A 13,565-nucleotide genomic window follows, 5' to 3' on the forward strand; every position below is an offset into this window, starting at 1 on the left:
ATTTGACCTTGAAGACATTCCCCAAAAGGGTCTTGGGGAATCCTAAGGGATCCATGGATCACATTTTCAGAACTGCTGTTTTATTACAACTTTCTGATTATTACTGCTTTAGTCCAATAGTGTCACTTTAAAGGCAGGACTTGGTATATGAAAAACCTGCCAGCAAAACTGAATGGGTAAGACCTTTTTTTAGCAGTTGAGCCCTTAAAGTGCTTCAAATTACAGTACAGAATCTATACTATAATAAAGATGATAACCATTCCACTTGTGACTAATGCTTATCACTGCATACACAAATAATTTTTTCCATGGTTAAAAATTGTGCCTGCAATTGTCTAGTTAAATGTAATAGTCATGGGTTACCCTCTACAGAAAGAGTTTGAAGACAGAAAAAGTTGTAGTAGGGAAAATAATAACAGATAGAAGAGATTTGAAAAGTTTACAGAATGAAGGAGGAGAGAAGAGAAGAATGAACGAAGAAAAGGGAAAGATATATATTTCGGATATGTTGTTGTTCAGTTGCCAAGTCATGTCCAACACTTTGCAATTTCATGGACTGAAGCATGCCAGACTTCCCTGTCTTTCACTATTTCCTGGAGTTTGCTCGAACTCATGTCCATTGAGTTGGTGATGCTGTCCAACATCTCATCCTCTGTTGTCCCCTTCCCCTCCTGCTTTTAATCTTTCCCAGCATCAGGGTCTTTTCAAATGAATTGGGTCTTCACATCAACTGTCCAAAGTATTGGGGTTTCAGCTTCAGGAAAAGTCCTTCCAATGAATATTCAGGACTGATTTCCTTTAGGATGGACTAGTTTGATCTCCTTGCTGTCCAAGGGACTCGCAAGAGTCTTCTCCAACACCACAGTCTGAAATCATCAATTCTTTGGCACTCAGCCTTCTTTTATAGTTCAATTCTCACATCCCTACATGGCTACTGGAAAAACCATAGCTTTGACTAGATGGACATTTGTTGGCAAAGTAATGTCTCTGCTTTTTAATATGCTGTCTAGTTTTGTTATAACTTTTCTTCCAAGGAGCAAATGTCTTTTAATTTCATGGCTGCAGTCACCATCTGCAATGATTTTGGAGCCCAAGAAAATAAAGTCTGTCATTATTTCCACCCTGCCCTCCCCGGCCATCTATTTGCCATGAAGTGATGGGACTGGTGAAAGTGAGAGGAGAGTGAAAAATTTGGCTTAAAGCTCAACATTCAGAAAACTAAGATCATGGTGTCTCGTCCCATCACTTCATGGCATATTGATGCGGAAACAGTGGAAACAGTGGCTGACTTTATTTTTTGGGCTCCAAAATCCACTGCAGATGATGACTGCAGCCATGAAATTAAACGATGCTTACTACTTGGAAGGAAAGTTATGATCAACCTAGACAGCATATTAAAAAGCAGAGACATCACTTTGTCAACAAAGGTCTGTCTAGTCAAGGCTATGGTTTTTCCAGTAGTCATGTGTGGATGTGAGAGTTGGACTATAAAGCAAGCTGAGAGCTGAAGAACTGATGCTTTTGAACTGTGGGGTTGGAGAAGACTCTTGAGAGTCTCTTGAACTGCAAGGAGATCCAACCATTCTATACTAAAGGAGATCAGTCCTGGGTGTTCATTGGAAGGACTGATGCTGAAGCTGAAACTCCAATACTTTGGCCACCTGATGTGAAGATCTGACTCCTTGGAAAAGACCCTGATGCTGGGAAAGATTGAAGGCGGGAAGAGAAGGGGATGACAGAGCATGAGATGGTTGGATGGCATCACTGATTCAATTGACGTGAGTCTGAGTAAACTCTGGGAGTTGGTGATGAAGAGGGAGGCCAGCTGTGCTGCAGTCCATCGGGTCACAAAGAGTTGGACGTGACTGAATGACTGAACTGATGACCTGAACTGAACTGATGGGACTGGATGTCATGATATTCATTTTTTGAATGTTGAGTTTTAAACGAGCTTTTTCGCTTTCCTCTTTCATTGTCATCAAGAGGCTTTTTAGTTCTTCTTCACTTTCTGACTTTAGGGTGGTATCATCTGCATATCAAGAAAAGATAAAAATAAAGAAGGAAGAGACATAAGTAGAGTTGTACTGGATTCATTGCTTATCAAAAAATCTCACCTGTGTAAAAGAACAATTTACTAAAATCAGTTTCACTTACTATGCAAATGTTTTAGGGGTACAGGTACATCATAAGGATGCATGAGTAGTGAATACAGAGATATACTGTTCACATTCCCTTTATCGAAAGACTGCTCCAGTTGCTGGCGTGTTCCTGGCAGACAGCCTCTAGCTGTCAGCTCCTTTGGCTACAGAGAACTGTTTCTTGTAGGAAGAAGAGGAGGTGAGGTTATAAAGCTTCAGCCATTCTGGGTCACGGTGGGACAACTCTTCACTCTGGGTGAAGCTGTGGAAGACGGCACGCTCCCCTGCTGACTCTTGCCTCCACCCAGTGGAGTTCCGCCCTCTCCCTCCCACAGGGGTTTGTCCCATGGGCACTCCCTAATATATCCTGAATGTCTAGCTCTGTCTCAGTCTACTTCCCGTAGATCCCAAACTGGAACTGCATCTTACTGACTTAAATATAACCAAAATTGGAGAAGACTTGAGAACCCTAGGCAATGGAAACTAATTAACCTATTAACACAAGCATTTATTTTGAATTGCTTATACTCAGCATATTATCTTTAACATTTGTTTTCATATTTCCACCTCCCCTTTCTTGAAGAAATCTTATTGTGGAAAGATAAAAAGGTAGTAAGGTAAGAAAAACAATTATGCTGTTTCTTACCCAGACACTCAGGAAACCCACAATTTCAAAGTTGGCCTAAGCAGCAAAAGAGGAGATGTGAATATATACCAATAGAAAGTTCTGAGGTTGTCTGATGATGAGAAGTGTTTAATTTTGTTTGAGCCTGAAGATTTGCATGGTTACACAAAACTCTCAGATATGAACAGGATTAGTCATTTTGATCAGGAAAGTGGGTATTTCCTTCCTGTCTTCCTCCCTGGCTCCAGAGGAGGGCAGACAGAGTATTCCCAGGTCAGTTCTCTCCCTTTTCAAACTCACTCTTATAGCCAAGCCTAAAACAGAGTGGGTGAGCCTTCTGACTGTCCATTACCTTCAGACCTTCACCCTCTGGGAAATAGGTCTGTTTAAGTGTCCTTGTTTTGATTCTTTTTCTGGGATCTATATGTTACTAGCAGATGACTCATGGCAGCCCACACCCTGATCCTCAGTTTGGAAGAAAAAGAGGGTGGCGAAGTAATTGTCCCGACAAGTTAGACTAGAAACGTCTCAACTGCCTAAAACTGAGATAACGTTTTGTTTCTAGGATTACCTGGATAACAGTGATCTTTGATGTTACAAAGTAAAGACGATTGTATTGAGCTTTTCCTTTGGGGGTATGGATTGGAGGAGTTGGCCCCTGTGAACATTTTAGATCTCAGTTATTTCAGAAAATTACTTCAGCCATACTCCTCAGCTTGGGAGTATGATTGTCTCCTATAAGGCACAGTAACTATTTGTGAGAAAAAAAAGAGAAAAGATATATGGGCTGTTATAAAGGAAATACTCTGAAGGTTCCATTCAGGCTTTGTCTCCTCATCTGTTAAATGGGATTAATACCTGCATAACTTGGTTATGAAGATTCAATAAGGAAACATCGGAAAAGCACCTAGAACGGTGGCTAGTACAGAAGTATTCGGTAAATAGCGATCCCTGTCCATCCCTTCTAAATGGGCCGTGGGAAAACAATTCTTAACCTCACAGGGTCTCCTCCCCTTTTCCTTCCCCGTCACAGCAGTGGAGATTGTAAAGATGCTTCTCCCATGTCTCTTCTCTCCTTCCCTTCTTCCAAGGAAGTGGCAGTGTGTCCCCGTGGATTCGGAAGCTCGTGCCTCCTAGGACAGCCCAGTCCCCGGGTTGCTAAGGTGGGGGTGGTGGGTGGAGAGCTGCGGCTTTGGCCTGCGCAGAGCGGCGGGGAGGCGACCCGGAGACGATGGGGAGGCGGGCGCAGTCGACCCAAGGGTGGAGAAGGGGGAAGGCGAAGGACGCGCGTTCCCGGGCTCGTGACCGCCGGCGGCTCCGGGAACCGGCACCCAGACAGCCCAGGAGAGATGGCAGGCGGCAGGGACCCGCGCGTCGTGGACACCCTCCACCTGCTGCTGCTGGTGGCCGTCCTACCCCTGGCAGTCCGGGGGGTCCGTCGGGGCGCGGTAGACTGGACCCAGGAGAAGGTGAGGGGCTGCTGCTGCGCGATTGTATCTGGGCGGCTCGCGCGCGTGCGGGGACTCAGTCCCGCGACCCCCACCTGGGCAGGATGGGAAGCGGGCAGAGCCGAGGTCCCCCAACCCTGCGCCCAGAGGAGTTGGGGCTCTGCGTGCTCGCCAGGGTGCCTCGCTGGCCGCCGGGAGGCTTTGGAGCTGCCTCGGGAGCTGGGTGATGTCACCGAGCTCAGCTCGGCTGCGGTCTGATGCTGGTACTGATAGGCACATGAAGTGTGACTTGCCTGCGGTGGCGGGGCGGGGAGGTGAGGGCGCAGGACCGCGCATCCGCCCGCTCGGGAGACGCGGGGGCTGGGTCTCGGCGCTCCCGGCGGCCTAGGTGCGGGGCTTGCCTGGGGGTGTGCCACCGCTCCCTCGCCGCGCCGCCGTATCCCGAGACGCCCTCCGGGTGTTGAAGTTTCCAGGCACGGACGTGTGTGTGGGTCCGTTTTAGGTTTTTAAGCGCATCAGCTCCGAAAGGAGGAGATTACTTGGAGATCCACTATACTTTAAAATGTATTTTTTTTTTCGTTAAAAGATAGTAAAATACAATTGTTAAAGAAATGTATAAAATTGTAGGTGGAGATTTCATGTAAGGAACTTAGGATAAAAGGGATTTGCAAGTTCCTTCTGTGTGAAGTAAATAGGTTCACAGTTATTTCCATTTCTTGTGTAACAGTTTTGAATTCCTAAAACTGCTAGGGACTTAAGCAAAGGTTATTGATATTGGAGTAAAATGGTATACTTTCAAAGATACTAAGAAAAGCAGCAAAGTAAAGGGATATGACCTCTGACAGCATTGTTGAAAGATCTCTTAAATGCTTGTGGTCTGCCAGTTCTGACTTACAGGGCTCAGGGCGAATGCACAGGCCCTCTCCGGGGTTACCTGTGGGTCCTGGCCTGCACAGGCTATGGATATCAATAGCCCCCTTCAGCTCTCTGGGTGATACTTATAGCTTCACCATTCAAGGACCACAAGGGTGCTCCACTTACATAAGGACATCACTAGCCACAGGGAACCTGGGGAGGATGAGGGCAATTGACTCACAAATAACTTCATTATAAGAAAAGCTTCCCATGAGAATTCAATAGGGCTAATGTCTATTGATCCAACCAGTCCATTCTGAAGGAGATCAGCCCTGGGATTTCTTTGGAAGGAATGATGCTAAAGCTGAAACTCCAGTACTTTGGCCATCTCATGCGAAGAGTTGACTCATTGGAAAAGACTGTGATGCTGGGAGGGGTTGAGGGCAGGAGGAGAAGGGGACGACAGAGGATGAGATGGCTGGATGGCATCACTGACTCGATGGATGTGAGTCTGAGTGAACTCTGGGAGTTGGTGATGGACAAGGAGGCCTGGCGTGCTGTGATTCACGGGGTCTCAAAGAGTCAGACACGACTGAGCGACTGAACTGAACTGAACTGAATGTCCATTGATGAACATAGGGTTACAGACTTCCATCTTCTCCTTCCTGCCAAAAATTGGGAAGGGACATTAACTATCAGAATGTGGAGCCACACCAAATGCGTCTTTATGATCCGTGGAAATGGATGGGAATAAGTGAGGTGGGGACAAAAGGAGCTGATCTGAGGGATCATTTACAGGCAGAAGGTACTTGTGAGTGTGAGAAGATGCCGGATTCTTTCAGTGTTTTAAACTAATGAGACTCTAGCTTTTGAGAAATGTCTTTTAAAGCCCGAATCTTTTATATTTAAGAAGCTTCTAATCGCTGTTCTATTTGTTTCCTTTCAAGAGGTGCAAGCGAATGATGCCAATGACAAAGTCAGCCACCACAATGCCTGATTTCTGGTCCCCCACCCCCCTACTCTCTAAGGCTTTAATAAGGTCTACCAGGTGTCGAGTACAATTTGCAGCCTGGGAAATGAATTAATCCACACTAAAGTTTATGCCTTCCTGCTCTGCGTGATATTTAGCTATTTTAATCATGTGGGGTGTGCCCTTGGCACACTGGTCTGGTGTGAGGTGTGGTAAAGGAAGTATTGATTTTGAAATCCATTTTCTTTGCTTTGAAATAAAGGCGTGTCTTTTCTAGTGGGATCTAATATGTAAAAACAGCTCAACCCTAGTTTATGGTTGTGTTTAGAAGACTGCGATTTGTTTGAAACCTGTAAACAGTTTTTTCATAGAAGTCATATTATAAGTTATTTGATTCACAGATGGGCTCACTGGTATATATTTAGGGGCATTGGTATCTGGGTATCAGGCTTCTATGTATAAGCATCTGACTTGAAACTTGCAGTGCCCTCATAGTGAGAAGGATATATTCATCCCCAGTTTATAGATGAGGAACCTTGACCACCATTACAGCGGCGAACTGAAGAGTCCTCATCTTTCCTTAAATCAACCATGCCTTTATTATTGGATGTTTAGGTGGTTTCCAAACTTTCTTTATCATAAAGCTGGGACCCAATGTATTTTACCTGATAGATTTTCCCTTTGTTATTAACAAAAGTAAAAAAGACAACTTTAAGTCATAGGAAGGATGGAGGAACCTTGTACAGGAGAGTTGGCTTCACCTAGGAGTCCTCCTCTAGGATTGTTCTGGAGGAGAACTACTGCTCTCACCAGCATTTCACAGTTTTCTGCTGCTGGAGCCACATATATTCTAAAACCCCATTAGGTTCCCCTCCTCTGTGGTTCTAAAATTCTTGGCCATCTATCCCTCTGCCCATCATGATTCTTGTGAATCATAAAGCAGCAATGAAGACTCCATTTGCAGGGGCAGGGGGCCAGTGGTAGTCTGCATGTTGGTGGTAGAAGGAGGAAGAAAATGTGCTGTTTTTGAGCTTCTCATATCTGGCTGGTAAGTACTATGACATCCATTATGCAGATATGGGAGCTTTTCCTAGTCATAGCTAGCAAGTGAGGATCTGGGATTTGGCTCTAAATTGTTGTTTTTAAAACCTGCACTGCTTCGCTTTTAGATAGAAGGCTGTTAGCATTAAAGAAGATAGGACTTTATCATATTCACTTCTCAACTGTTCTACAACTTCATTTGTCATATCAGTGGAATCTGACCCAGAAGGAGTTCTGTAAATGGGTTGAATTTGGAGTAGACATAGGTGTTAATCTGAGCACTGTCTGGGAGATGCTCATATTGGATGGAAACTAGAATTGATTTGGCTGTGCTTCTGTAATGTTCTCCCTTTCATTCAATGGTGTGGGACCTCAAATCCATCTGCAAGCTGGGCCAGTTCTGCAAATTATGTAATTAAAACCCTCTTTGGCCGGGCACTGTGTGATTAGTCCAGAGGAGATGCTGGAGACCTGGTTCACACTTTTTGCAGCTGAAAGATTCTTGTCACCCAAAGCAGACTTATTGTCCTTTCTGCCTGGATGGAAAGACAAGGCAGGGGCTGTAATAGAGACTCATTCCTCTGAGAATGCCCGTACCAATGGAAAATTGTCTATGTGCCTTTTAACTGAAATAAACCTAGAGTGGTTTGGGGTTGACATTTAACATTGAGCTCAACACAGTTTTACCTCATTCATTTACTGTCCTCATACCCAATTTGCACTTTCTTTCCAGGTTTCTTCTCTTACTGCTTCCTCTCAGCTGCACATAGATTTTTTTTTTTTTTTTTTTGCACATAGATTTTTATATTTATTGAGTTCTGAGAGTCAGCCTCCATAAAAATCAAACAAATGCTGTTTAGGTTGGAAAAATCAAATGGTTCTCCATTCAGGGCTTTAATGAATAGAAAGGGTTAGGCAATTAACCGATTATGACTGTTTCCCCTTCTCTAGCTTTTAATCTCTGTGATTTCACAGGGGCATCTTTACTCCCAGAGAGGCAGGGAGGGGGAGGGCTCTTTACCGAAGTGTGTTCATAATGGGTGAGCCCAGGAGACTGAGGATCAACACAAGTAAGTTTCTGTATTCAGGAGCACTGATAGGCTTGTCTAATGAGCTTACCCTTTACTTATCCATTAAGCATTATTTGGTGGTGTTTGTCAACCATGTTTCATTCACAGTATCTGTAACAGGTAGTGATGCTAGAGGATTATTTTGTTCCTTATTATTTAAGGAAAAACCCTTAAATCTCTTAAGAACTCTTTTTAAGCCTCCATAAATCGCCTATTTACTTATTTCTCTTCTTCCTCATAATCCTTATTTCCCAACATCTTGGGGCTCATGGGAGTTTCCTTGGGCTCCTGTTTGGCTCATGAATTGTTGGGCTGCACCTTGCAGGCCTGTGAACCCTGTAGTTGCCCAGTTTTGAGGCCAAAGTAAGAGCCTGGAGATGGTGACAGAGACAATCAGTGATTTATTGAACAGAGGATCTTACATGCCCAAAACAAAGGGTCCTGGAGCAACACTCCACCCTGTTGGGCAAGCAGGCAGGCCATGGCAGCAATCTTTATATAAATCGCCCATTTAAATATCAACTTGATTTCCATTCACTGTGGACATGGAGTCAAGGACCACAGTGACCAGATAGGGTCTGGGATGGATGGAGTAATAAACAGTAAATGAAAAGGAGTCCTTGGCCAGACAGCCTTTGACACAACAGTTCTTGATTGTCACAGTGACTTTCCCAGGCCAACTCTCAACTCTAAACATCACAAGCATCGACTCTCAGAAATTCAAAAAGAACAAAGTCTACCAACATTGAACTACAGCACTTCCTGGCCCCCTAGAGCAGGCAGCCGCTTGTCTTTCCTGGCCCTATAATCTCTGTTCATTCAACTGACTTGGTATATATGATGGCAAACTTCCCATTTTACTTTATTATTATGTACATACTGTCTTAGTGAAGTTAGTTTTAGAAAGACAGTTCACTTGTTGATTCCGTATTTGATTAGTTCATCCAATAAGTATTGAGTGTGCCACGAGAGCCAGGTGCTGTGTGGTTCTGGGGAGAGCATGGAAAGTAAGAGAGATAGTTCCTGTCCTCCTGGAGTTGACATCTTGCATGAAATTAGACATTAAACAAATAGACACACAAGGCCTCTACACTCCAACCTGAAATGAGCAGGAGTTAGCTAGGTGAAGAGGAAGCGGAAAGCCTTCAAGGGTAGAAGGCACCACAGTGCAAAGGCCCCAAGAAGCCCAAGCCTCACTGCCTTGGGTCCTGAAGAGTGCCAGGGAGACTGAAGATGGTGAGTTGGTCTGAGTGGTCCTGCCCGGGGGCTTGTGGGGCAGCAGGAGAGATCAGAGGTTCTTGTCTGTGTTAAGTAATAATTAACCGTGTGAGTTTTCCAACTTCTTGCTTCCTTTCTCTTCGCTTCTCACGTTTCTATGGTTTTATCTTTTAGCTCCCTCTTTCTTCTCAAAGTGCTGTTTGAGAGTTAACAGGAAGACTTAGATCTGAGATACCAGGGACTTTAAAGGCTGCAGCAACAAATTTAGCAAGGAAATATATTTTTAAATGTATGATCAGTAAATAAACACAAACCTTAAGATGTTCAGAAGCAGCATCAATAGACAGTGTTGTACAATGAAAGTCACAGATAATGCAGGGGGGCAGAGTGGAACGAGCATGGGATTGGGAATTGACACGACCATGGTCCTTTCTCAAAGTTACCTACAACTCTCCTACAACCTTGGGAAAATCGGCTAGTCTCTCTGACTCAGTTTCCACTGACAGCAAAGAGATTGGATTATAATCATCTCTAAGTGACCTTTCCAGCTCAGAATTCTATACCTCTTCAGTGTCTGACAGACGGTAATAGAACTAATAATACTTACCAAATGTTTACTGAGGTAGTTTACATGAGTTAGCTCACTTAGTTATAATTACCCTGGGAAGTAGGTGTTATTACCTCCCTTTAACAGATGAGGATGTTAAGTCATAATGAGGTTAAGTAACCTAGCCAGAGTTATAGATAGTAAATGGTGAGGAGTTGAGTTGAGAGGCCAAGTTGAAGGGGGCTGCCTGGACCCACAGCTCCCTATCATTGTGTGATAATAGCTGAGAGTGCCACTGAGACATAGTGAAGTATAAGCATAATAAGCATTAGACAATAAAGTGAAGTTGCTCAGTCATGTCTGACTCTTTGTGATCTCTTGGACTGTAGTCTACCAGGCTTCTCTGTCCATGAGATTTGTAGGCAAGAGTACTAGAATGGGTTGCCATTTCCTTCTCCAACTAGACAATAAGTATGCTCTAATTCCACAGTTTCTCATGGAGTGAAAACACCCATGTGATAACCTGCACATAATCAATTTATACTGGTTTTGGAAAAAGCGATAAAATAGAGAGGGCTCCCATGAGCTCTGTTTTGATTTCCAAAAAATTTATGTTACCTTCATCGTTACCCTCAGAGAAGAAATCAGATCAATGACTCACTTCCCTATGGGGAGGAGTAACACATTCTGTCATTGAATGCCTGATGAACATATAATGAATCACTGGAATTATTAAAAATTCAGCATGTGTAAAGTAGTATCCAGAAACAAATTTGAATGTTATGCTTGTTCAGCTGCTTAAATTAAGGTTCACTTAATTAATATATAAGTGTATCAAAGAGTGTGAGCATTAATGGAATATTAAAATAATTTTAACTGAAGACAAAAAATGTACTATTTAGTGGATTGTAGAATCATCAATCTCTGACTGAAAAGAATTGCAGCAATCATCCGGGTTAGAGCTATTCAATAGAAATATATAATGCAAAGCACATATGTAATTTAAAATTTTCTAGTAGCTCTATTAAAAAAGTAAAAGACAATAGGTTAAATTAATTTTAACACTATTTAACTCAATATATCAAATTTTTTCATTTCAACATGTAATCACTATAAAAATTCTTAGTGAGCTATTTTGCATGTTTTTTCATACTAAGTCTTCAAAATTCAATATGTGTATTACACATAAAGCACCCTTCCACCTGACTCTCTACATTTCAAGAGCTTAATAGCACATGTGGCTCCTGGCTACCATATTAGACAATGCAGATTTAGCTCAAATTCCTTTATTAGTATTTTAGGGAAATTAGAACTTAAGTGACCTGCCCAAGGTCATACAATCTGTAAATGGCAGCAGAAACTTTGAATCCAGCTCCTCTCACCCCGAGTATGCTTATTCCATAACATCACACTGGCTTTTATAGCACAATTATGCTAACAGAGTATATTGTTTTGTTGGCTGTAGTTTTTGCAATATTGAGTTTTCTTAAGACTAGGATAGCAACAATTGTTATTTGTAAACCATAGTTTTACAAAGTAATTGTAGCAAAATTATTAAAAGTTACACAGCTACAAGTGTTAAGTATTAATTCTCAGGTTCAAAGAATTATTTTAATTCTGTTTTAAAAACAAGCTGCCAAAAGAGTTGAACTTGTAGATCTAAGGGGCCAATTTTAAAGTTGAGTAGTTTAATTTACTCGGAGAAGGCAATGGCAACCCACTCCAGTACTCTTGCCTGGAAAATCCCATGGACGGAGAAGCCTGGTAGGCTACAATCCATGGGGTCATGAAGAGTCAGACACGACGACGTGACTTAGCAGCAGTAGCAGCAGTTTAGTTTACTATGTTATAATGTAAGAGCTATCCCTTTATTTTGAAGTTCAAAGCAAATATTTTACAATTGCAAATGTTTCAGGATAAATCTTAAATATGTTATGAAATGATGTAAATATTAATGTTTATTTATTTCTCAGAATTATCACCAACCAGCCCTTTTGAATGTATCATCTCTTCGGCAAGTTGCAGAAGGCACCAATATTTCTGAAATGTGGCAAAATGACTTACGACCATTGCTGATAGAGCGATATCCTGGATCGCCTGGAAGCTTTGCTGCTCGCCAGGTGAGAAACAGCATACTAATCTGAAGGTTGTCCAACATGTTCCGTTCCCATGAGAAATGATGCTATGCTCAAAATTCTGAGTTGTCTAATATTCAGATCTGTCATCTCATCTTATGAACTAAAATAAGCATCCTAGAAAAGCAGACAACTAAGAGTAAATATCTATTCTGAATTAAGAGATGCATGTTAACCTAAATCAATTTATGTATGAATTCTCTGCCTGGGAGGGCCAAAATCAGACAGGATACTAAGTACCCAACTCTTGATTTTTTCTATAACACACCCTCAGGCACCCAACCAAGTTTTCTTGAACCTTAAACACCCAATCTCAACAGACTTGGACATTTCTTTCTTAACAGTTCTGGGTCAAGAGTGTTACCATCTTAACAGGCCTTTATTCCCCTTTTGAAATTGTATTTTACCTGGAGGGAGAGTTAAGACCAGTGATAAACTACTTTCTCCAGTACAGTGCTTCTCAAGCTTCTGACTCTGCCACATGGCAAATATATATATATATATTACATTTTATACACAAAAACATAGAGTTAACTAATAAAAAAGTTTCTTAAAAATACTCCTACTATGTGCAATCTGTTGATGTGGTTCAGTAGCTAAGTCATGTCCGACTCTTTGTGACCCCATGGACTGCAGTACGGCAGGCTTCCCTGTTCTTTACTATCTCCTGGAGCTTGCTCAGACTCATGTTCATTGAGTTGGTGTTGCCATCCAACCACTTCGTCCTCTGTCGTGCTTCCCCTCCTACTTTCAATCTTTCCCAGCATCAGGGTCTTTTCTAATGAGTCAGCTCCTTGCATCAGGTGGCTAAAGTTATTGGAGCTTCATCTGTAGCAACTGTCCTTCTAATGAGTATTCAGGATTGATTTCCTTTAGGATTAACTGGTTTGATCTCCTTGCAGTCCAAGGACTCTCAAGAGTCTTCTCCAACACCACAGTTCAAAAGCATCAATTCTTTGGCGCTCAGCCTTCTTTATTCTCCAACTGTCACACCTGTACATGACTACTGGAAAAACCATAGCTTTGACTACACAGACCTTTGTTGGTAATGTCTCTGCTTTTTAATATGCTGTCTAGGTTGGTCATAGCTTTTTTTCCAGTGAGCAAGCATCTTTTCATTTCATGGCTTCGGTCACCATCTGCAGTGATTTTGACGCCCAAGAAAATAAAGTCTGACACTGTGTCCATTGTTTCCCCATCTATTTGCCATGAAGTGATGGGACCAGATGCTATGATCTTAGTTTTTTTAATGTTGAGTTTTAAGCCAGCTTTTTCACTCTCCTCTTTCACCTTCATCAAGAGGCTCTTTAGTTTTACTGATTTTAATTTTATTTTACTAGTTTTCTTTTTACTTTAGTCATGAACCACTAATCTGATTTCAAGACCCACTGATTTTTGCACTGTAGTTTGGAAGACACTGCTATGGAGGGTAGATTAGGCCATAAGAGGGACTAAACCTGAATGTCTTTCTGACTCCTAAGTGTCTATCCTCTTCAGCAATCTGAAACCCCAGCTCTG

The 13,565-nt window shown here is 42.4% G+C and overlaps 1 protein-coding gene across 1 annotated transcript in view; it reads left to right on the top strand.

Moving 5' to 3' along the window:
* Positions 1-3,988: 3,988 nt before the first annotated feature.
* The window catches only part of QPCT (glutaminyl-peptide cyclotransferase), a 29,932-nt gene continuing 20,355 nt past the window's right edge, over positions 3,989-13,565 (top strand). Inside the window, exons 1-2 of the mRNA XM_040224651.1 lie at positions 3,989-4,232; positions 11,886-12,032. Of these exons, the coding sequence (XP_040080585.1) occupies positions 4,113-4,232; positions 11,886-12,032 (267 nt within the window). The 5' untranslated portion in view covers positions 3,989-4,112. The remainder of the gene's footprint in view (positions 4,233-11,885; positions 12,033-13,565) is intronic.

The sequence above is a fragment of the Oryx dammah genome, unplaced genomic scaffold (assembly GCF_014754425.2).
Source record: "Oryx dammah isolate SB20612 unplaced genomic scaffold, SCBI_Odam_1.1 HiC_scaffold_25, whole genome shotgun sequence".
In the NCBI taxonomy this organism is placed as follows: Eukaryota; Metazoa; Chordata; class Mammalia; order Artiodactyla; family Bovidae; genus Oryx; species Oryx dammah.